Source organism: Nansenia antarctica, assembly GCF_963989245.1.
Source record: "Nansenia antarctica genome assembly, chromosome: 10".
NCBI lineage: Eukaryota > Metazoa > Chordata > Actinopteri > Argentiniformes > Microstomatidae > Nansenia > Nansenia antarctica.
In genome coordinates, this window is record NC_137680.1 from 16378724 (window position 1) to 16401888 (window position 23165).

At 46.0% G+C, this 23165-nt stretch overlaps 2 protein-coding genes across 3 annotated transcripts in view; one reads left to right on the top strand and one right to left on the bottom strand.

Moving 5' to 3' along the window:
* Positions 1 to 15668, top strand: part of LOC308166479 (low-density lipoprotein receptor class A domain-containing protein 4-like) — a gene marked incomplete at both ends in the record, with an annotated part of 48986 nt that extends 33318 nt beyond the window's left edge. For both annotated transcript variants that reach the window (XM_080540800.1, XM_080540801.1), the window contains 3 exons: positions 12616 to 12770; positions 13989 to 14039; positions 15135 to 15668. In XM_080540800.1, the coding sequence (XP_080396926.1) occupies positions 12616 to 12770; positions 13989 to 14039; positions 15135 to 15668 (740 nt within the window). The remainder of the gene's footprint in view (positions 1 to 12615; positions 12771 to 13988; positions 14040 to 15134) is intronic.
* A 5949-nt stretch (positions 15669 to 21617) lies between these two features.
* Positions 21618 to 23165, bottom strand: part of fam210ab (family with sequence similarity 210 member Ab) — a 3313-nt gene continuing 1765 nt past the window's right edge. The window contains exons 4-5 of the mRNA XM_080540918.1: positions 22967 to 23078; positions 21618 to 22838 (exon numbers count right to left, since the gene is read on the bottom strand). Coding sequence (XP_080397044.1) covers positions 22308 to 22838; positions 22967 to 23078 — 643 coding nt within the window. The 3' untranslated portion in view covers positions 21618 to 22307. The remainder of the gene's footprint in view (positions 22839 to 22966; positions 23079 to 23165) is intronic.

Consider the following 23165-nt stretch of genomic DNA (forward strand, 5'->3'; position numbering starts at 1 on the left):
TATTGTCCCAAAAATGTTTCTTTGCTATTATGCTAAGCTACACCATCTATGCATCTATTGCATTTGGATGTTGCTACAATCACGTGATGTTCTATTAACTTAAGGGAGTTCACTGGGTAAAGTTGTTGCTGTGTAGAGCAAAGAGATGTTGTCACTAAAGTTGTTAAAGTGGAATGCTCTCACGACATGTTTTGGAAGATCAAGTGATCCAGCCTGCAGACTAGACTAGAGTAAGAGGTTTCATCAGCAGACAGTTATGCTGAATTCATTGCAGATGTTCTGACTGTGTGCAGACTAGATGCACTCAGACAGACAGAATTACAGTCTGATGTGTAATTTCCATTGGGGCGAGAGCCAGGCCCAAGCAACATGAGGTGGAGACAGGATATTAGATTTAGATTTGGCAGTTGAGCTTGGATGAACTGACGCCACAATGTAACCAAAAGCACCACTGTCAGTGTCTGATCTTATTGGCTTGCTCTTCCCCCCATTTGTTTTTCCTGTGCTCCGTGTCCTGCCAGGAAAGGACACACTGTGGGGAACAGAGGATAGCATAATTAGATCATATTGGGCTTTTTATTTGGAATTGTTTTTTTTAGTTTTTTTGTTGGGGGGGGGGGTTGTTGTTGTTGTTGTTGTGTGACCTAGTTTTCAAGCATCCTCTTGTCTACATACTTGTTTTGTGTTGTGTGCTCTCTGTCTGGATGAGAGCTAGTCTGAATGACGAGAGACTACAAGTGGAGCCGTATTAGAGGCAGATCCATTTACCCGTAGCAACTGATGACATACAGAATCCTGCTCAGAAGCCCTTAGAAATAAATGTCTGCCTATGTGGGAGGCAGTCTTCTCCCTGTAGGAGTTGGAGACTATTGTAGCAGGGCAGTCGTTGTTTTAATCCTGTATCAATCTCTACCTCTTTTATGAGGCGTTGTCCTCTGCTGTTCACCAGTCATCGTGGCGTCATCCTAACACTTGTTTATTATTGCATTCATGAAATGTAGATTTATATATAGATGTAGGTGTCCAGTTATCTGAGCGTAACTATTTCGGTGTGTAGGTGGCAGAGTGGACTGCCTCGGACACTCCTAACACACTTGTTGACCCCCCCCACACTCGCGAGCCAATATTTGCTCAGGTTCCTAGCCAAGAGCCCAGCTTTCTTTCTTTGTTGTTTGTTTGTGTTTGTGTTTTGTGCTGAGGTGCAGTTGGGGCTTAGAGAGTTTATAAGTGATGTATTATAATGAATCTGCAACTCCAAGACATTCATTATAAACTAGACTGCTGGAGTCAAACCACGAAATTGCAGCTTTTTTAGATTTCCTTGCTTTTCAGTGCTACTGTAATTAATTTCACAGGGAATTTCCACATTGGTTAGCGCCTCTCAATGGAGCCTTGTTCAGTTTTATGCTTCTCTGAGCTGCGGGGTTGTTTTAGCAAGTATTCGGAGAACGACAGGGGGGTTGAGAAAGAGCTCCTTGTTTTAGGGGACTCCTGGAGTACAGGAGGCACAGAGGAGAGGTCAACCCTCCTCACGTCCTCTCGTCACCAGCTGGGCCATGGTCACTCTGCAGAGCCCCACTCTGCTCCAGCCAGCCTGAGCCTCCTACACCGACCCACTGACTGACTGGGGCTCCCTTTGTGTCTAGGTTCGTCTCCCCCAACGCCACCCCCCCCTCCCCCCTCCCCCGGTTCCCAAAATGCCCCTGGGACCTGTGTAGATTTGTAGTCCCAGTGTGTGTGTGTGTGTGTGTGTGTGTGTGTGTGTGTGTGTGTGGGACAGGCCATCAGTCAGACACTGGGGACGGAGGGGGTTGGGGGGGGTGTCTGCTGTCTCGGTCAACAGCTATTTACTCTCACTGTCTACAGATGTAAAGGCTGCTGAATGAATCAAGCGCACTGTCTGGGTCTGCTGCATGCCTTGCGTTTCTCCTACACTGATGTGACATAAAAGTCAATGAATGTGGTGACAGACAGTGCACACACCGACCTGCTTTTATGAGGTTCCCCCAGTATTCAAACAACAAACAGACTACTGCTTGGTTGCCATGTCAAGTACAGTATTTGTAATGTTACAGCTGTTTTTTTGTTTTTTTGTGCTGCACAATTTCTCCCCATGAGAAACAAAGCTGAGTATTATGTTTTATGGAAATGAAAATTGGAAAAGGTTGTTATGTCGTGTGCACGGGACTCAAATTCGAAGGGGACATATGATGGTTGGATTTTTTTGGTAATCCGATTCGTGTGAGTCAACACAGTATACGAGCGCCCCTTTTTGGACCCTGATGACCCCACATCAGTCTGGTTAATCTCCCGAGCTCATGTCACTACGGCTGTTGCTTTCTAACAAGGGCTTGCTCTGGATTTCTACATATTACAGGAAATTGGAAGGATTACATCAAAGCAAGATGAGAGATTGCAGATATACTTAGATTTGTGATTTCTCCATTGTGCCACTGTACAAGGAAGATAGAACATGGGTATGCTATTCCTCTGTAATGCTAGTAGTATACCCTGGAGTGATATAGGATGTCTCTGGGAGTCAAAACCCCCAGAATCTATCTACTTCATTAGTGATTCAGAGGGGTGTCTGAGTTTTAACCCTCTCCCCAGACTGCACTGTCTACCTCCCTCACCAGCTGACCCCAATCAGTGAACGGGGGCTTGTCTTTTGTCTAGGAGAGAGAGCAGTGGAGAGAGCTGTCTGCTCTGCTCTGCTCTGCTCTGCGGCCCCCATCCCCCAACAACATTTTGGAAATGGTTCCGCCAGACATTGGTGTCACAGATAGGTAGTGCTTTATGTTACGGTACTGTTTTCACCAGTGTTTACCTAGTGGGTCTTTTTACCAGGAAATGAGGAGGTGAACAGTGGTTCATACCATCTGATGTTTACTTAAAGAAATTCAAAACTGGTAAGCAAATTAGGCCTAGGTGCTTGTTGCTATTCATGAAAGATTAAAGAGATGATTTTCTTTCTTTTTTTTTTAATAAAGGAAGGAGAATTACTGTGAAATAACCATTTTACATTTTAAGTGAATACCCAGTAAATTCTGCACCATGTTACCTAATTATACTTTGACTGACAATGTCTATAACAGTGACAATGAACTGTTGTATCTTTGAGCAGTTTGTGGACACATGGGTATTAGGCATAGTGTTTACAATGGTAGGGTTTTCCAACACATTAGCTGATGAGCGTTACATGAGCAGACGCGCAGCCTTGTTAGCTTTGGAAGCGAGCTTAGTTTTCCACTAGGAGCTGTGGTCTCCGTTGGTAAAAGACTCGAGACTCCACCTGCCTGCCTGCCTGTGTAGTCCATAGACTCCACCTGCCTGCCTGCCTGTGTAGACCATAGCAAACATGTTCTTGGCAAGTGATGATGGGTTCTGCTGAACAGCATCAAGATCCTGTGTGAATAATTAATATAGGTCAGTGTCTCTGTGCCAGGCGGTGCTCACCCGTTAACCCCCACCACTCCCAGCTGTTTTAACAGATTAATCTGGCTCACCTGCAGAGGGCTGCAGGCTAAAGACAAAGGCTTGAAGAATACCATAAGATCAGAACCCTAATTTGACCTTCTCCAAACGAGCACATTTCAATCAAGATTTCTATTTTTTGCAAAATATCTTATCCATCTCTTCAGAATGCTAGCAATGGAGCCACTAGTTTAGCAGCTAGATTCCTAATGTCTAACTGGTGTGTGTCGGCCTAGTACTGCTGTGAACATCCACTGCTAGCTGTCGTTGGGTAAGTGCCCATAATGTGTGCACTGCAGCCAGTGTAGACATGCCCTCTCAGCTGTTTGGGGACTGCATGAGGCAGAACGGCCTGTCTGGTTCCTACAGCTGTCTAGCCAGCACGCACGCACGGAAAAACACACACACACACACACACACACACACGCACATGCACAGAAGAAAAAAAACACACACACAGGGACACACACACAGGCACACACACACACACACACAGACATACACACACAAACACACACCACACCACATTTGGCCCCATGCATTTGGCCATCATCATGGCCACAGAACAAATTTCATACAAGGCAGATGGTTTGTTTTGAATGTTGCGAACGGTAAAAATCTGAAAAGATGGAATGAGATACTTCTGAATGTTGGCTATTCATGTGGTCCTCTTGAGACACTGTACTGTAGAACTATTGATTTGGGAGAGTGGGTCAGATTGGTTTTTATCAGTAAAACATGAATTCCTCAGTAATTCAGAGCCTCCTTTCACTCTCATCTTCCCCCCAAGCTGAACTCCCTCAGCGCTATTAATACATTCATCTGTGAACTCCGTTCAAACCTCGCCCCGCCATTTGCGAAAGGCTCTTGCATGCTTTGTGGTTTTCTGTCCGTTGTTGCGCAGCAGACATTGAGGTTCAGCACACGGTCATGGTCGAATGTTGTTAAAAAAGTTTTTAGTTGAGCTTCTTTCTTCTTTTTTCTTTTTTTCTTTTTTTTTTCTTTCTTTCTTTTTTTTCTTCTTTTTTCTTCTCCTCCAAACTCCCCCGTCCCTTGTTAATCCGGCCTGCCATGCCTCACTTCATGGCTGTTAAGCATCTCACCCCCAAAGAGAGTAAAGACCTAGCTGTCTGGGTCTTCAGCAACCCTAAGCATGGTTGTGTCCGTCGGTTTGGCACAATCAAACTGTATGTGAAATACATGTTGCTTTACACCATGGCAGCCGTAGCTGTCATCGGAGCGACTGTGAGTCATTGTTGAGTAAAATCACCACGCCAACATATGCCGTCAACAAATGATGGCTCTACCGAAATAGAAGGCAATTATGTTCAGACGAAACCGAGAGAAGAGAGGGGTTTCGGAGGCTAATGATATGTTGACAATTAAGCCATACTACTGCGCTTAGATGTCTGCTACCCCCGCTAATTTTAACAAGGCATAAGAGATAAACATTTAATGAGGAGAACTGTTAAATTGGGTTCGTCGTCTAGGTGAAATAGAGACCGATGTTCTGTCAAAGGAAACGCGTGTCGGGAGGCTGGAGAGATCAGACGGTTTCGTCGTCGTGCGTGGCGGATGTCTGCTTGGAACGTCAGTTTTGTTTTTCCACCGTTCCTTCTCTTTTCTCCAGGCCTACATCAGTCTCTCAGCTCCCACATGGCTCAGCGGGGGGGCCAGTCTGCCACTGTGTTAATCTCATGCCATCATGCCTAACATGCTTCATGCCTTTGATATTTTCTTCTTTTTTTTTTCAAAGACAACCTGTGAGATTGACCGATAAAAGTGCCAGAGGGGAGAGAGAGAGAGAGAGAGAGAGAGACGGCAGAATAATTTACAAACCCCTTGCGAAAGATGAAAAAAGACCCATCTTTTAGTATCTGCACTCGACAACAAAGCGTTTTCGACGCTCGCCTGTCAAAACACTCAGGTATCACGTCACGTTGATGTAGTGCACAGCGAGGCTCTGACAAAGTGCATCATCGGCCATGTCAATTTCATCAAGACTGAGTCGCGGTGAGCGAGCCCCCACTGCGGTGAAGATGATTGCTGATGGGATTTCCTCCTCCCTGCCTCAACATGCCCCACAACCTCCCTCCCCTGTCAATGTTTGCATCATTTGTCTTCCCCTCAGCGTGCCAGTACAGTAGACTTGCTAGACCCTATTTAATAGTGTGTCTCCTGCTCTCGGGGTGGTGTCCCCAAGGTCCAGGCCTTTCATATTCACCTTCTTCACACCCGAGCTGTTAGTCGTTGATTGACTAGTTGTCTATGGTGGAGCGTTGAGCCGTGAATAAAGCCCATTGAAGGTAACTGTAAGTCTATAAGTAGTGCCCTGCTCTCTGTGCCTGACCTCCATACCCTGCCCTCCAGGAGGCCGCCTCTGTGAGTGAGGAAGCCCGCCTCGGAGGCTCGCCGCCGGGGGCTGTGCCAGGTGGTGTCTGGGGCTCGGGGGCGGTCTCTCAGCCTTACCAGGAGGTTCAATAATTCAAGGAAAGTCTTGTGTTTATGACACGGCTTCGTCTAGACGCCTCTGAGGCTTGTATCGCCTACGTCTTTAATATGCACTTCACCTGAGATTAGGAGTCAGCTGAGAAGGAGGGCTGTGCAAAGGTGACAAAGTTAGCACGCACCAAAGGCTCGGCCCCACCGCAAGCGATAAAGCACACCCCTTCTCCACCTTTGTTATTTCTGTCTCCTGACACAGACATGGGCGATCTGATAGTCGGAACAGACTTGCTTGCTCAGGGTTAGGCCCAGATGTCATATCTTGTTTGTTTTGTTTAGATAAGGAGACATGTAAGAAGAATTGCCCATATGATGCAGGCATGGGGGCGGGGGGCAGGGGAGTCTACAGCATTTTCTATCATTTTACTTCTGGATGCTTTGTATTGGTTTTACAAAGCTGCTTTCTTTTCAATTGTCAATTCTCAGGACTCCCAAGTTCTCAAGCTAGGTCAGTGTCTAGGCTACATAAATGTTGCATAGCTGCAACCTCCAAATGGTGTTGTTCTCACGCCTCCTTCGGAGGTCTGGAGAATTTCAGATGAGTTGATCTTGGAGCTTGGACCTGGACGCTGCACAGTGAGAACCAGATCGCAATTTCACTGGATGTTACATAACCACCACACACACACACACACACACACACACACACACACACACACACACACACCTACACCCACTGCCGTAGGCGGTTGCTTATTGTTATGTGCGTCGTCTTTTCTGACCAGGGACGACTGTTTTTCAGAGAATTTTGTTTCCTATGCTAGCTTGCAACGTTGAAGAAAATGTAGGAAAACCCGAAAGGAAAAAGTGAATTATGTTGTGCCAGAAGTGTGCTCAATACACAAAATCGAGTCGATGAGGTTGATTGATGTGTGGCGAGCCGTGACTCATTTCAAATGAGTTTCCACTCTTTTGTAGCTACTTTCTCCGAGAGGATTTCCCCGGGCCTTTCCGAAACTAGGAAAGCCTGGTCTCGACAAGGTGAAGACTTACAACCAGCTCAACTGTAGGCAGTTCTGCACAAGCCAAAGTATTTCTGCCAACCCCACCCTTTCATAAATGTGGTTTTCTAGGGCTTGGTTTGTGTATGTTGTTACCTACTTAGAGCGTTGCCAAAGCATTCCGTGGCAAACATTTGGGAATGTCTGGTTGGGTTCCAATACGCCCCGCAGTGATCTAAATCAGTGTTGCTACCTAATTTTAGGATAGGTAATAAATTAATAGGAGAATATGATTTACTATTAACTAATCTCTGTATTGATTTAGTGATTTAAAGACGGTTTTGCCTTAAGACTAAACTGCCATAGATGATTAATTTATAACATGTCTAAAGTAAGAGACTGCTGTTCCACAGGTAGGCTCTAATCCAGGGAGGATTTAGATCAATGGCTCTGCTGACTTCTACTAAAGTCTGTGCAATCATTACAGCATGTCTTGTCTAGTGGTGACAATAGCTATAATTACTTAGTGCTAACACTCTCTAACGTGTGTGTGTGTGTGTGTGTGTGTGTGTGTGTGCGCGCGGGGCGTGCACGTGTACCCATGCGTGTGCGTGCTTGCTTGTGATAGGAACTGTTCCCCCCTCATGACTCATGCAGTGTTGTCTGGAAGGTTTCAGAGACAGACTCATAATTGTTCATCAGTAGGCCGAGTCCCCCCTCCCTGTCTGGCACACACCCCACCTCAGACACACCACCTCCTGACCTCCACACACCTGCTTAAATAGGCTTGGAGGCTGGGACAATCCTCACTCTCTCTCTCTCTCTCTTTATCTCTCTCTCAGTCTCCCTTCATCTCTCTCTCTCTCTCTCTCTCTCTCCCTCCCACCCTCCTTCCATCTCCCTCCCTCCCTGGGCCGTGCCAAGTGGCCTCTGTGCCAGGTCGGTGCCATGGAGCCCCAGCAGCTCGGAGCCTTGTTGATCACGCGGCTCTGAGCCTGGGGGTTACCATGGCGACGGCAGTGGCGGCAGGCAGGCAGCGCAGCCTGGCGGGGCTGTGTGTGTGTGTGTGTGTGTGTATGTGTGTGTGTGTGTGTGTTTGCCTGTGTGTGTGTGTGTTTGTGCCTGAGTGTGTTTGTGCCTGTGTGTGTGTGTGTGTGTGTGTGTGTGTGTGTGTGTGTGTGTGAGCTCAGCGGGGCTGTGGGCCGGAGCTGCCGGGGCTGCTGGGCCGGGGGGGGTGGGTGGGTGGGGGGGGGGGCGGGGTCTGCCTGTATCTGGGCCAGAGCTGCAGCTCCACACAGCTGTCCTCCAGAGCTCTGCTGCTGGGCCCAGCATGGCACTGAGGGACCAGGGGAATGGCACAGCCAGGCAGGTCGCCCAGCACGGACACTCTCTGCAGGAGAAAGGTACTGCCTGACCCGGGCACTCAGCCCTGGCTCGCTCTCTCTCTCTTAACAAAGGACAGCGTCTGAGTGTCTGTCTCTCTCTCCCTCTCTCTCTGCTGCCTCCTCCTCCTATTCCGTTTTAGACACTTAGATGCTGGGAGTTTGTTGTTCAAACAATATGGGCTTTGTGTCGAGGTGAAGTTGAGCTCGGGGTTTATGGGGGTTTGTGTCTGTTGGAACGGAGCTCAACAACAGTTACAGTCTGGGTTTGTTTTCGCCGGACGGACGGCGTCTCGTCTCGTTTCTGAGGACGGTTTGTGAGTCTTTATCTCCAGATCTCAGATCATGGGTTTTTCGCTGCTGCGGAAATTCTTTCTGAGATGAAAAAAAAAAAAGAAAAAAAACTCCAGTGGAGGAAACAGGAAATGGCTGTGCGAAAACAGATCTCCAGCTGCGCCGCTGTTGTGTTCTCCTTTTAGACCAACCGTCTAAACTAAACTGCACCAGACTGTCTGTTAGTATCAGTAGCAATTTGCTGACACCAGACACAGCATTGTTAAAGGCATTGTACATTCGTATTGTTTATTAACCCTTTATTTACCTAGGCTAGGTGAGTGAACTGAGGACCGGTACAACAACAAAAAAAACTAGCCAAGGTGGGCGTTACGGGACGCAACGGTGAATCGTTGGCCGTGTGGTCTGTTCTGGTCAGGAGTGTCCGGCTGGGCCGTGGTAGCGGTTGGTAGCGGCTGGGCCGTGGTAGCGGCTGGGCCGTCCCTGTGTGGGTTAATCTGCTGCCGGGAGACTAAGAGGATCAGGGTGTCTGAGCCGGCCGCTGCAGATCCTCTCGTCTGTCCTGATGAAGTTGGCATTTCCTGTGGTGTACGGGGGAGTTTCCCTGGTCGCTCATGAATAGACAACGTAGCCTTGGCCTAGCGTCCTCCTGGACCCTGGTGCCCTCAGACACGCAGTCTGACTAAGACGACCGGTTTACTGCCATGACAATAGGTGGACTGATTGGAGGCTTGTGCTGCATTGTACGCCCCAATGAATGTGGACACCATCACCGGGCGTTCACACGGCACAATGGAGTCCTCTTCAGTTTAACATCCGGGACTCCCCATCCAGACAGACAGACCTCACGTCCCGTCCCGTCCCCCCACCCCCACCATGATGGTTGTCGGTAAAGAAGCCAGCGGTAGTGGCGGGGAGAGCGTGGAGGCGGTGTGTGATGAGGGCTCATTGTGTCTGCTGCATATTTGGTGACAGACCGGGGCTTTGCTCCGGGACAGAAATAGACAGAAAAAAGCAGCAGCAGCAAACAAAATATCACAATGCAGCAACAGCAGCAGCAGCAGGCCGCCGAGAGACGGAGAGGACACGCCACACCGCCAGGGCTAGCGGCTGGAACAGGATACAGCCACACAGCCCTGCCAGGTGGAGCCTTCTGGTTGAAATGATATATACTGCTGCGCGGCCTGGGATACATACATCTGAGAGGGAGCTCTAGTGAGGAAAGGATATACTGCCTTGGTTCGGGGGGGGAGTGGGGGGGTACGTTTATTTTAGAGCTCACCAGAGATTCTCTTATTGGTCCCTGGCCGTTCCTGAGGAGAATGTAGTGGAGAACGTCCACACACCTCAACCTATTTGATGTATGTTTTTTTTTTTGTTAGCGAATTTTAGGCTACGGGCCGTTGTGGTACTAACTAGAAGTGTGTGTGGTGGACTAAACCCTGCGTGTTGGGTGTAGAGGAAATGACCGGGCCGCCCGTCCCCTTAGCCCCGTAGCTGGCCCGCCTGGTGTTGTAGTATAATGGCTTGTTTTTGGAGTGTCAGGTCAGCTGAACTGTCTGACCTTGTCTGTAAACCGCTGCCCCCCCCCCCACCTTTCACTCCACAAAGGTCAAAGGCCCGTCAATGGGTTTTCACTGAGAGAGTGAGTGAGTGAGCGAGTGAGCGAGCGAGCGAGCGAGCGAGTGCACTAGTGCTACACTTTGTTTACAATCCCATTCAGCACGGGGCTCTCATTGAATTTACATAATGATAAGCGCTCTTGTGACTCTCTCGGGCCCAGCCGACCCTCGCGCTTCTTTTTCGTGATTGAATCATCCGCTATCACCTGTTTGTCTTCTACTGCGCCGCTCCCGATAAGGAGCCACTCTCGCCGCCGCGGCCGCACATACGGTCGTATATCTCTTTCACACAAACTTGATACGAATCTGCCTCGAATGATTTTTTACTACTTTCTGCATGAAGGGGCATTTTTCAAAGATTGAAGCCGGGGTGCTTGGGAGTGTTTCGTTGCTACGCGCTGTTTTCTCCTGCAGTGTTTAGAAGTTCCAGTGGGGGCTGTCGCTACGCTGCACTGATGATGATGTCTCTCAGCCCAACACTTTATTATTTTTTTCTTCTTCTCTCTCTCTCCCCCCCTCCCCCTTCCCCCTTCTCTCTTCCTCTCGTCTGTTCCGTGTGTTCTGGCTGCTGCTGGACTCCTACTAGTACACACTGTTCTGAGAGTTTGGCAGGGCGGGGTTCAGGCAGGCCTCCTCTCTCTCTCTCTCTCTCCTCCCCCTCTCTCTCTCTCCCTCTCTCTCTCCTCTCTCTCTCCTCTCCTCCCTCTCTCTCTCCCCCTCTCCTCTCCTCCCTCTCTCTCTCCCCCTCTCTCCCCCTCTGTCCTCTCTCTCCCTCTCTCCTCTCTCTCACTCTCTCCCCTCTCTCTCTATCCCCCTCTCTCTCCTCTCTGTCTCTCTCTCCCTCTCTCCTCTCTCTCTCTCACTCTCTCCCCTCTCTCTCTCTCCCCCTCTCTCTCTCCTCTCTCTCTCTCCCTCTCTCCTCTCCTCTCTCTCTCTCTCCCCCTCTCTCTCTCCTCTCTGTCTCCAGCTCTCTCTCTCTCTCTCTCCCCCCCTCTCTCTCTCTTCCTTCCACTCTCCTCCCCCAAACACCACCACCACCACCACCATAGCCACTAGACCAGACTCAGCCCAGCCCAGCAGAGCAGAGCAGAGTCGGGTGTTCCCTCTCAGAGAGTGGTTACTCAGCGCCCCTCCCTGCCCTCCCGGTGGTGACTGTGGTGAAGAGTCATAGGAACAGGTTTAATAGAGCGGCAGACAGACGCAGCCCTTCGCCCACCCTGTGCATGTGGATTTGAATGAGAATGAGCTGTTTCCTCGGATTCGGATTCTGTGGGTGTCGCTGTCGATGTCAGGCTGCTGCAAAAACAGAAACCCGGTACCTCGGGTTTTGAACTCGTGGTCTTACTCTCTCCCCGAACTCTGTACGAGAGGAGCTTAGGAAAGGAAAGGCCCGACTGAAATTGGGAAACAGATGGACGCCATTGTGCTGTATGCAGAAAAAAAACTGCATCTCTAGTCTGAAGATTTGGTTATAGGATATAAAGCCACCCCCCCCCCCCCCCCCCTCTCCACCACACAGACTCCACATGATGTCATGAGGAACAGAAAGTGGGTTGAGTGACAGATGACTTCCCCCTGCCTGCAGTCAGCAGCGTCGAGACATGAGACTATGCGCCATTGTCCCTCTGAGGCGTTCCACCCCACAGCCAGGCCCTAAGACCGGGACCCAACCCAGCGTCCTGTTCTGAGTGGGCCGCCGTGTCTGCCCAGAGCAGCTAGGCTGTGAGTCAGGGGGTCAGGGGGTGGGAGCGCAGCGCAGCCCAGCCACCACAAGGTCACAGCAGCCCCCCCTCCTCCCCAACCCCCACCAGAGAGAAACGCTCAGACATGCAACAATAGCCCTTTTATTGAGAGCAGAGAGAGAGAGAAAACAAAGCATAAGGAAGGACAGAGAGCAGGCTTTAGTCCATGTGCCCTCAGACTTGCCCTTGAACTTAGAAGTGTCTTGGTGACGTCGCGGCCCACGGAGGACGGCCTGGTTGAAGTAATCCCTTGTTCATGGGGAAACTATGACAACCTATGATTACCCCTCACTTTCCTTCATCCTGCTGGGGTGTAAAGTAGTGCTCTCTGGCTTATTGTAGTCCTCAGAGTGCTGCAGACTGTCTCTCCGAGACTGTGTATGGGTTGTACATGGTACATGTATGCTGACCTCTGCTGCCCCCTTGTGGAGAACCAATGAAAACCCATCCGCAGCCATCATTTCACTAATAGACCAGACAGTGAAGTCAAGTGACTGTAACAGTGTAATTTGCTGCCTGTTGTGTATTCTTAATGGTAACCCCCCCCCCCCCCTCTCTCTCTCTCTCTCTCTCTCTCTCTCTCTCTCTCTCTCTCTCTCTCTCTCTCTCTCTCTCTCTCCTTCTCTCTGTCTCTCTCTCTCCTTCTCTGTTTCAGCTGAACTGGAGTTTGTTCAGATAATCATTATAATAGTGGTGATGACGGTGATGGTAGTCGTGATCATCTGCCTGCTCAACCACTACAAGCTCTCCACCTGGTCCTTCATCACCAGACAGAGTCAAGGCAGGAGGCAAGAGGACGCGCTGCAGCCGGTGAGTCCTGCACTCCCCCTCCACGTCACCTCACCTCATACTGTCTAGCACGCTGACACAGACAGACTGATTGGTCGAGCCTGGTGCTAGATTACTGGATGGAAAATGGTGTGTCTGTGTCTGTGTGTCTGTGTGTGTGTGTGTCTGTGTGTCTGTGTGTGTGTGTGTGTGTCTAACTTCTGCACCGAAGGTATTGGATGCCTTCTGCTTTCAAACAGGAATATTTGGATCTCCAACAACAACACAAAACTGCAGCCTCCACCAGCCTTGATGTTTAATTCACCAGACACACGTCTAGACTGAACTGCCCCCCGCACTCAGGCAGAGAGGATACACACACCGCACGCATGCACGCACACAGACAGACAGACAGACACACGCACACACACGCACACACACACACACACACACACACACACAGACTGAAATGTAAAATAATGTTCATTTTTATTCATGAACAGTCCATGTTGTGCTTGCAGTTTTGCGCCTGAAGAATTAGGAGAGATTATAGATCTCTTCAGCATCATTACACCATTAAAGTGTACACTCCCAGCTAATGCCTTCTCTGGTGGCCATTCAGAAAGCTAGTAAATGATAGACATTATGCATGTTTTGCCCTTCTCTCTCTCTCTCTCTTTCTCTTTCTCTCTCTCTCTCTCGCTCTCTCTTTGTCTGATGTTTTGTTCTTGTTGCTAATATGTTCTGTGCAGTGTGTGTTGCTATCTGTAGGTCGAATAGGGGATACAGCAATTATAGCCAATTCCTTTGTTGTTGTCTGCTTTCATTCCTCCCCCAAACACGGGTCGATATGGTTTGAAGTTAACAGTTTTTAAAATGTATTTTTATTATTTGCATCTCTGTGAAGTTACCTTGTCTCAGTCACAGGCGATCGTATTGATGAAATACAACAGTTATTCTGTTGTTCTGTTCAGCATTTAAATCCGCTACAATAAATAAACTCTCCTAGTAGTGTGCTGTGTAATGCCATTCTATCTTTTAGTCAATTTGAGGATTCAACAGATATTGGATAGCTGATCTGCAAAATGCAACGTTGGTGTCACTGTAAAAGTGCAAGGTTGATCAAACACCCTTCACAATACGTAAAACCAATCTGAGTTGAGTGGGAATATGAGAAGGTCAGATTGTGGGTGAAGAGACTTATCTTTACAATTCATATTCCATGTTAACAATCACGTCTCACTCTGCCTGTGTCTCTAGGATGGGTGTCTGTGGCCATCGGACAGTGGGTCTCGACAAGGTGCCTCTGAGGTAAGCTGCTTTTTATCTCCCTGATTCAGCCATCAGACAAAGCCCAGAGACCACCACTGTGAGCCCTGACTGGTGTCAGTGGGGGGAGAGCTCTCTGTGTAAGCAGAGGGAGGGAGGGAGAGAGAGGGAGAAAGAAAGACAGACAGAGAGAGAGAGAGAGAGAGAGAGAGAGAGAGAGAGAGAGAGAGAGAGACAAACAGAGAGCGAGCTCTTTGTTGGCAGGGAGAGACAGAGGGAGACACAAAGGGAGAGAGAGAGGGACGGACAGAGGAGGAGAAAATCAGAGAGGGAGAGAGAGAGCTCGGTGCAAGCAGAGAGACACAAAGGGAGAGAGGGACAGACAGACAGAGAGAGAGAGAGAGAGCTCTTCGTGCAGGGAGAGAGAGCGAGACACAGACAGAGAGAGAGGGACAGACAGATAGAGAGAGAGAGAGCCGTGTGTAGGCAGGGAGAGAGGGACAGAGAGGGGGGAGGGGGGGCTTTCTGCCTGAGGAGGGATGCTTTTTGGTGCGTCATTAATCACTAACACTTCCCCTGACACTGTCTAGACAGCAGTCTGACTGAGGCTCTGCTTATCCACACTCTGCCATTCTGATGCCTAAATCACTGCTTATTAGTCGGCCGCAGACTAATTGAAATCAGCGTCTCAGATAATGACTTTTGATTGGCCGAAATAGAAATGTGTTTTAGTGAAATTAGACTTTTCTTGGATGAACTGAACCCACAGGTCCCAATCAATATGTCCATTAAGGTAAACACAACACCTGATGGACAAGTTGAAGTATTGAGTGTTCTGTTTTAGGGGTGGAAAACAAACAGCACTCAGAAACGTCACGAAAAGCATTTAAACTGTCAGGCTAGTGGAGGAGGGGGGGGGGGGGGGGGAGGAGCAATGGATCATCATTAGAAGCTGGCAGGGGCTTTTTTTTTTTACTTTGGGATTACTTGCTTTTCAAACGATTTACAACAGAGAATTAAATCCAGAGTATCATAAGATGTAATGTCACACACAGTAATGCTGGATGTATTCAGGCGCATCCAGCAGTGTGGTAGTGTAACAGTGAGTGTGTCTGACAGCGTGGTCTCTGCCTACAGGTGATGTACGCCCCTCAGGCCCGGGAGAGGTTCACAGCGCCCTCGTTTATGCAAAGGGACCGATTCAGCCGCTTCCAGCCCACCTACCCCTACCTGCAGCACGAGATCGACCTGCCTCCCACCATCTCTCTGTCGGACGGGGAGGAGCCGCCGCCCTACCAGGGCCCCTGCACCCTGCAGCTGAGGGACCCCGAGCAGCAGATGGAGCTCAACAGGGAGTCGGTGAGGGCGCCGCCGAACAGGACCATCTTCGACAGTGACTTAATCGACATGCACAGCGGGGGGCCGCGCCCACCCAGCAGCAACTCTGGCATCAGCGCGGCCAACTCCAGCAGCCATGGACGCATGGAGGGCCCTCCGCCCACCTACAGCGAGGTCATGGGTCACTACCCGGGCTCCTCCTTCTTTCTACACCAGCACAGCAATAACCCCTCTGTGCAGAGGTCAGGGGGCAGGACGATCCAGCAGGGCCAATCAGAAAGCACAATAGTACCTGCCAAGGCTAAAGAGGGTCAACGGGAGGACCTGGTGTGAGAAGGGGGAGGGGCTGCGCTTTCTGAGACCGCCCACCCTCTCCCCTTCTTATAAGGCGTGGTCTCTCTCTCTCGACACTCCCATGCACAACTGAATATATCAACCTTCGCTACAACAAAAAAACAAGGAAAGAGAGGAACCAAGCATTACAAAAATGATTTCTTTCTTTCTTTCTTTCTTTTTATTATTATTATTAATTGAAATAGCTAGCACTGCTGGGGGGGATGTATGCACTGCGTGGAGTTTTTTTTTCGGCTTTGTAGCTATCTTTCATTTTTTATTTTATTTTCCTTCACATGAGAAAATCTATAATACTAGCACAGATTGAGATCCATTTGTTATTTTTTCCCCCCAATGACTATACTGGCCATGGGATTGAGGATTTTTTTTTTTTTTTTTTTTTTTAAGACCGGGATCTGTGCACAAGCAAGATTGAGAACTTACAGTACTCACAAAAAAAAATCCAAATCTTAGTGCCAAGGTTCACGTGGAAGCAAACGATGGGGGAATTGACTTGTCTAACATTCAAAAAGAAAAAAAAAGTTATCTAAAGTTGCACTATCTTATTTGTCGAAAAAAGAGAAGAGGGAAATGCTACAGTATATGTGATGTGTGTTTTTTGTCCTTTCATGAATGGACTGAATACTGGCTCCAAAGGTGTTTTACAGTGGGAGCAATAGTGTTAGGCCTATCTGTGTCCTTTCTATTGAAATCGCAAGAAATACTCGTACCCAGCCTAAAATATCCTGTCAGTTCACACTAGCGCTACAGGAAGACTCCCAGTAGTAAGAGAGTCCTATGTAAATCCTTCACATTTCTACACTTCAGGCCACTGCAACGCCGTCTGCCTCCCAACCCCCCCGACTGCTGGATGGACGCACTTTTCGTACATTTAACATTTGTCACTTTGGCTGCTCGAGATGGACTGGTTATACACTATGGTTATAGACTATGGTTATAGACTATGGTTATACACTATGGTTATACACTATGGTTATACACTGTGGTTATACACTATGGTTATACACTATGGTGTAGGTAGTGGAGCTCTTCAGTATGGCCTTCTCATAGCTGTGTGGTTGTTGTCACTTCTTCAAACCTCCCCTTTAGTTGACTGATGCGGTCTAGTAAGAGCCCAGTTCCACTGGTGACTATGAATCACCTCTCATAGGGAGGAGCAGCACACACCTGTTCAGTCTTCATCCGTGCAGAAAGACAAACATATCTCCCATGTCCATCCAGCAGCCTTCCCATGGCAGATGTCTCCTTTCAGCTCCATATTCTTAGCATATTCTTCTCTTCCTCTTCCTCCCTCTCTCTCTCTCTCTCTCTCTCTCTCTCTCTCTCTCTCTCTCTCCACACCCCCCCCTTTTCCCTCTCACTCCCCTCTCTTTCAAGTACCAGCCACACGTTACATTCTGCCAACAAGATTCACTCGATACACTAAATTAACCGTTACAAACTTAAACGTAAAAGTAAAAGGAAGAAGAAGGCTCCTCCCGTCTTCACGGCCACGCCACATGAAGGTGTTTTCCGCAGGCTGCCGCCAGTGTAATCAGGTTTGGAGACGTGGTGACGTCAAGGGCTACAGTGTGCGAGGGTCCTTTTTGTAACCTTCTGACCTAGCCTTTCTCTGCTCATCGTTGCCTTTTCCTCTGCTCTCGCTCTCTCACTCATTAGTGTTAAGCCCCCCCCCCCCCCCCAAGCTTCTTACAGTGTGTACAACCTGTGTATCCCTGTGCAAGAAAAAAACAGTGCATTCTACAATGTTGAGCCCACTGATCCCTTTAAGATGGAGGCTGTCTGGAGCCCTTGGTCGACTACTAGTGCTAGTGCAGTCCCTCCCTCCCTCCCTCCCTCCCGTGTGTGTGTCACACCTTTTGCCAAACGCAAACAGCTCTTAGCATTCTAAACAGGAGCATGATGTGTGTGATGACTCCAGGCTAGCTGACTGAAGTATTATTGTATCGAGTCGTGAGGTTCAGATAACATTTAGGGGAAGAAAGAAAAAAAAAAAAGACAAAATGTATTAGTTATGCTTATCATATTAATCAAATTTTTAATCCAAGCGTTCATTGGGTCACACGTTATTTCAAGTTTATTTCAGGGGAGCATCCTTTCAAAAGAGGCAGTGATTTCATAATTGATATGGTAGTTCAAAGTCCTATCCTATACAGTCGCTGGTCTAAGTCACCTCTGCATGGCGTGCATCAGCATGTGAGTGGTGTGGCTAATGTTACCCATGTCAACAATGTTCTACTGTCATGTTAATCAATCACACAGCATTGATTCATCTAACAGGTTTTGGGGGATCTTGTTTTCTTTTAAAGAGCAAAGCCTCTGACATTTTTGTGCCACTTAAGTTTTGGGGCCTATATGTTCGTCCTCCGTACTGCCTACATGAGCATTACCTGACACCTGAAGTAAGCATGTTCTGATATTTACCTTTCTTTTTCCATTCGTCAACCATAAGTTTACCTTGTTACTCTTCATAAAAGTAAAAGTGATGTTATTGTCCGTGTCAGAACAAATTTAAAAAGGAATATTTTTAACATTAATGTCAAGTGTCACATAATGCTTATGCAATAGAGAGGCCTTATGTATACCCTACTCAAACTTAAGTGTTTCTGTCTGCTCTCAAAGCTGGAAAGATGGAATTGAATGGTGGATGGGAATCCTCCCCTTGTGTACAGTTTATGTATATGACTAAGAGTGTTCGGAAATGATGAAGAAAAACTGTTTTAGTGTTTTGTTTTTAAAAAAAAATGTGATCGACTTGGATTCTAGAGGTTGAGATGAAAGCCTTCCATTGCTTTGATATCAGTGTAACTCCCTGTCACGCGTTCCGACTGGCTCCTTGGCAGAGCAGGTTTATGTGTCGTTTCTATATCGCTGCTGCTATCGCTGCTGCTGCTGCTACCGTTGCTACGCTGCTGCTGCTGTCCCCCCTGTCAGCTTCCCTATATAACCCCATTACCCGATCGCCTGTCATCTGTGGACGTGAGAAGCCGCTGTTTTATTACCGCTTTCCCCCTGTGTTCTTCGCTCATTCTGTCTGCTGTCATAGCTTATAAGGAGGAAAAAAAAAGATTTATTTAACGTTTTCTACGCGGAGGTTTGCATGTTACTATTATGTGAGTAAATAAGGTGCCTAATGTTCATGTTTGAGCAGACATAGGAACCCACTTGCACTCAAAAGCTCCCACCTTTGTTGTGCCTCACTTCCAACGGTGCTTTTTTCAGTAGTCTGTCTTTCTTTATGTTTGTTTGTAAGGTGCTGTATATAACTTGAATATATTATGCACATATCCTACCCAATGGGTAGAAAACCACAAAAAAATGTTGTTAATAATGTAATATACTGTATAGACAATATAACAATTTTAAGAAGGCAGCATCACATTTGTAAATGCCTACAGTACAAATGTGCTTTGTCTTTTTGTAAACAAGAAAAAGGTTTGCAAAGTATGCTTAAATATGATTGCAAAATGAATACAAATTACTACTTATAATATTTTCCTATAAATAATAGTCTGTTATGATAAGGATGAAATAATCTCTGGATTAAGGAAATTGTTGAAAATAATAATAGTCACTTCTTTATTTAGTTTCTCTTAAAAAAAATAAAAAATAACTTGCAACACAGCGCTTGCCGTTATTTGGATATTGATCAATTGTTTTGACCAGAACTTTTGACCAGAACCATGATTAACAAACTCAAGTATAGTTCCTTTATCAGATACACTTCTACTAGAGTGAATATTACATGCACAACAGGACGTTGGACAGGTCTCTAGACTGCTGACCAAGCAGATCTTTCTGCTATGTATCAATGAGCATTGCACATCAAATCGTACCTCTCTACAGTACATAGCTGCAACAAGATTCATGCCTACTAGATCTAGATCCATTTCAACAGTAGCTGTGTATCTGGCTGCCAAAAATGAAATGCTCAGCATTAATTCACACAGGAACATTTGGAGCACATTCACCAAGGCTAGACCTCTGACTTGAAGATAATCATACAAACGTGGTATAGCAATCAGAGCATTTGTACCAGTGGGAGGATTTGATCAAAGATGGTGTTCTTTCTCAAGTCAGAATTATAGGCAAAACAGACAGACACCATGTTTAGTGGTTGAGTTGGAAAATGTTGACTCACTTTCAGTAAAGCCAATAACAACTAGACTATTAGAATTTGAACGTGGATTTGGAATGTGGATTTGAAATGACTGATGCTGCATTTGAAAGCTTTTTGATGAACAGAAAACAGTCAGAAACATCAGAACAAAGTGGTCATTCCCTGGGGAGGACCGTTATCTTATTTTTGATCAGCGGTAAATGTTTGAAAGGTGTAAAACCAACCAAAAGTGGAATGAGTGGATGATGGCGTTCAACAAACTGTCATTTTCTTTCTCTTTATTTTATACATATTATATGTACGTGGCACAGTATATTGGAACAAAAGTCATGTTAACTGCAGTCATTTATTTATGTACTAAGACTCTACTGTACGATAACCGTTGAGCATGCTCATTCTTATCTATAGTTAATGTACATAGCAATGCCATTTTTTCAAAAGCACCAAATAAGTGGCAATTGTGTAGTTTTGAGAGATCTATTGTAATTCTTGTTCAAGCCACAGGCTGTAGACTTTTTACGTTTCCTGCACTAGCTTGAAGAACTAACTTGGGCTCAGACTGATTTCCTTCAGTGCGCTCCTCTTTCCAGTTATCAGAAGTCTGTACTCAACTGCTGACAAGTAGCCGTTTTTAATGTTCCAATTTTAATAATGTCTCAACAGTTTGGTATTCTTCTGTCTTGACAGTTACCACAGGACTGCTTCCATCTTGGATTTTGTAACATCTGTTTGCTTTATTTACAAAAATGAATCCCTCTTGTTTCCCCCCTCTGTGTTGATATATATACCTGTATATACAGTATATACATACAGTACATATACAAATATATATATACAGACACAGAGGTAAAACTGTTGTGTATTTTGCCTCTTTTTTATTTAAGCAATTGTGATGTAATAGGTTTTAGGCCTAAGGTCTGTTATTGCAATACTTTTACAGAAAAAAAGAGAAAAAAATCAAAAAATGTTGCTCCAAGTGCTGTTGTAGTCAAAGATTTTATGCTTGTACTTATGCTGTAGTCAAACTGCAGTGTAATTATTAAAACTTTAAAAGTGAATCAATGAAGTGTTGTGTTTTAAAATGTCTCCTGTCATTTATTATTATTGAAAATGTGATTTTCTTTTACAAAGAATTCATCAAAGAGGATGATTACCCACATTTGAGGATGATTGCACACACATATAAACAAAAGCTATGTCGCTCTTTTCATTGTCATTTAGTTGTGTGGCTAACTATGTAACTATTCAGTGAGGTATAACACCAAAACAAAGTGTACTATTCTTTCTCTTGACCTTTACTTTACCCCTGTCTCACCATTCTTGTTTAATTCCCTCTGGAAAAAAACAGGTGCAAGCCCTCAGAAAATGTGGGCCCCCAAGTGATAAATGCATAAATTGTTATTCATGAATGTGGACAGTAGAGGTCATTATAACTCACACTCTACATGAACTATATCAGGGGTTTTCATTTCTCGTGCTTTTATTTTAACATGCCAAACCTTGTGCATGATTGCCCACTCCTGGAGATAACAAATATCTAAATCATAGTTTGTCAGATGTTTGCCCATTATTATCTGAGAAGCCATCTACAGGCACAAATCTCAAATTAATTGGATAGACTTCATGTATTAGATTGTGCCTATCTTTCCCATTTGTGATTGACTGCATATTTCTAATAATGCATGAACAGATATAGTCCACACAATATTCAACAGAATGTAATGTGTGAAACTTCGAAACTACAGATTTTGGAGTAAACATGTACAACTGCCTCAGACACCATTTAAGAGTAAATGTTAGATGTCAGATATTCTGCTTTATTGAAAGTTATGATCTTAACAGACATCCATTTGATTTCATGACGCCAACATCTCCTTATAGGGTCCAATTACCTGACACTACAACAGTGTTAATCATTGAAATGTATTGACTTATCAATTCTTAAAAATCCACAAAGAGAGCAACTTAAAGAGTCAATCAACTGATTTCCCTCATCACACCTCATTTTATATGCACAATTTTAAGTCGATAACATATTATGCAGTACAACACAAAAATAATGCAATATATTAACTTTAAGCTATTGGATAAAAATACATTAGAAAACTTGATTTCAAACATGATGATCATACAAAAGACATTAACTGATACAGCCTCCACAAAGGCTTTGATGGACTATTATGCAGAGTTATAAAATTAACCATGACTTAAGTTTGTTTTCTTTACCCAGGCATTGCTTAAAAGATGACTGTAATTTCTCCCTTTCAGTGTGCACACAACTGAAGGACAACAGTCAGATGCTGTACTAACCTAGTGTCTCCTTCATCCAGCATTTTAACAGAATAATGAAGCAGGCATCATGTCGTCGCTGAGATGTGCAAATTAAGTGATGTGATACATTCTCTCTAGAAATAGATTCATTAGTGCCGTCTGTCTTTGTCCCAAAACACACTTGAGACACACACAATTAATTTACTGACAAACGCTTGTAAACATAACTAATCGGTTTTCTTTCCGAAAGACACTTTGTCTTTGGTTTCCTGTAACTGTTCAGATAACTTGTCTTTAGTCTCCTCCATTTTCCCAGAGAGGCGTTCTTTAGTCTCTTCCATTTTCCCAGAGATACGTTCTTTAGTTTCCCCCATTCTCTCTGAGATACGTTCTTTAGTCTCTTCCATTCTCTCTGAGAATAATTCTTTGGTTTCCTCCATTTTCCCAGAGAGGCGTTCTTTAGTCTCCTCCATTCTCTCTGAGATCCGTTCTTTAGTCTCCTCCATTCTCTCTGAGATCCGTTCTTTAGTCTCCTCCATTCTCTCTGAGAATAATTCTTTGGTTTCCTCCATTTTTTCAGAGAACCTTTCCTTTGTTTCTTCCATCTTTTCGGAAAATTTCTCTCGGGTTTCCTCCATTTTGTCCTGGAGATAGTCTTTGACTGGAGGTGGAGTAGAGAAGTAGCCGTGCTTGCGTAGATACTGAACCGAGAGAGATGTCCCACCCAGAGTAACCGTGTATCTGGCAGGAGTCACAATCTGCAGAAAACAAGAGCAGAAAAAAAAAAAGGAAAAAGGAAAAATAAATCAGAAAATTCAGTATTCAAATTCAGAGAATAGAATTTACAACAACAACGCTGTGGTAAGAGAATTGACAGTATACTTGCCTTGAACATGGCATAGGCAGTGATGGCATAACCACTCTGGGAGTCTTTAAGGAGTCCAACCAGTTTCTCTGGTAAGCCAATCACCTCCAGGAATGGAACCACATTCACGCCCCTTCGGAAAACAAGGAAGTGATACGTAGACTATGACCAGAGAGTGGACCAACTGTCCCTCAACATGTGGTCTTTATTGCCAACGGTA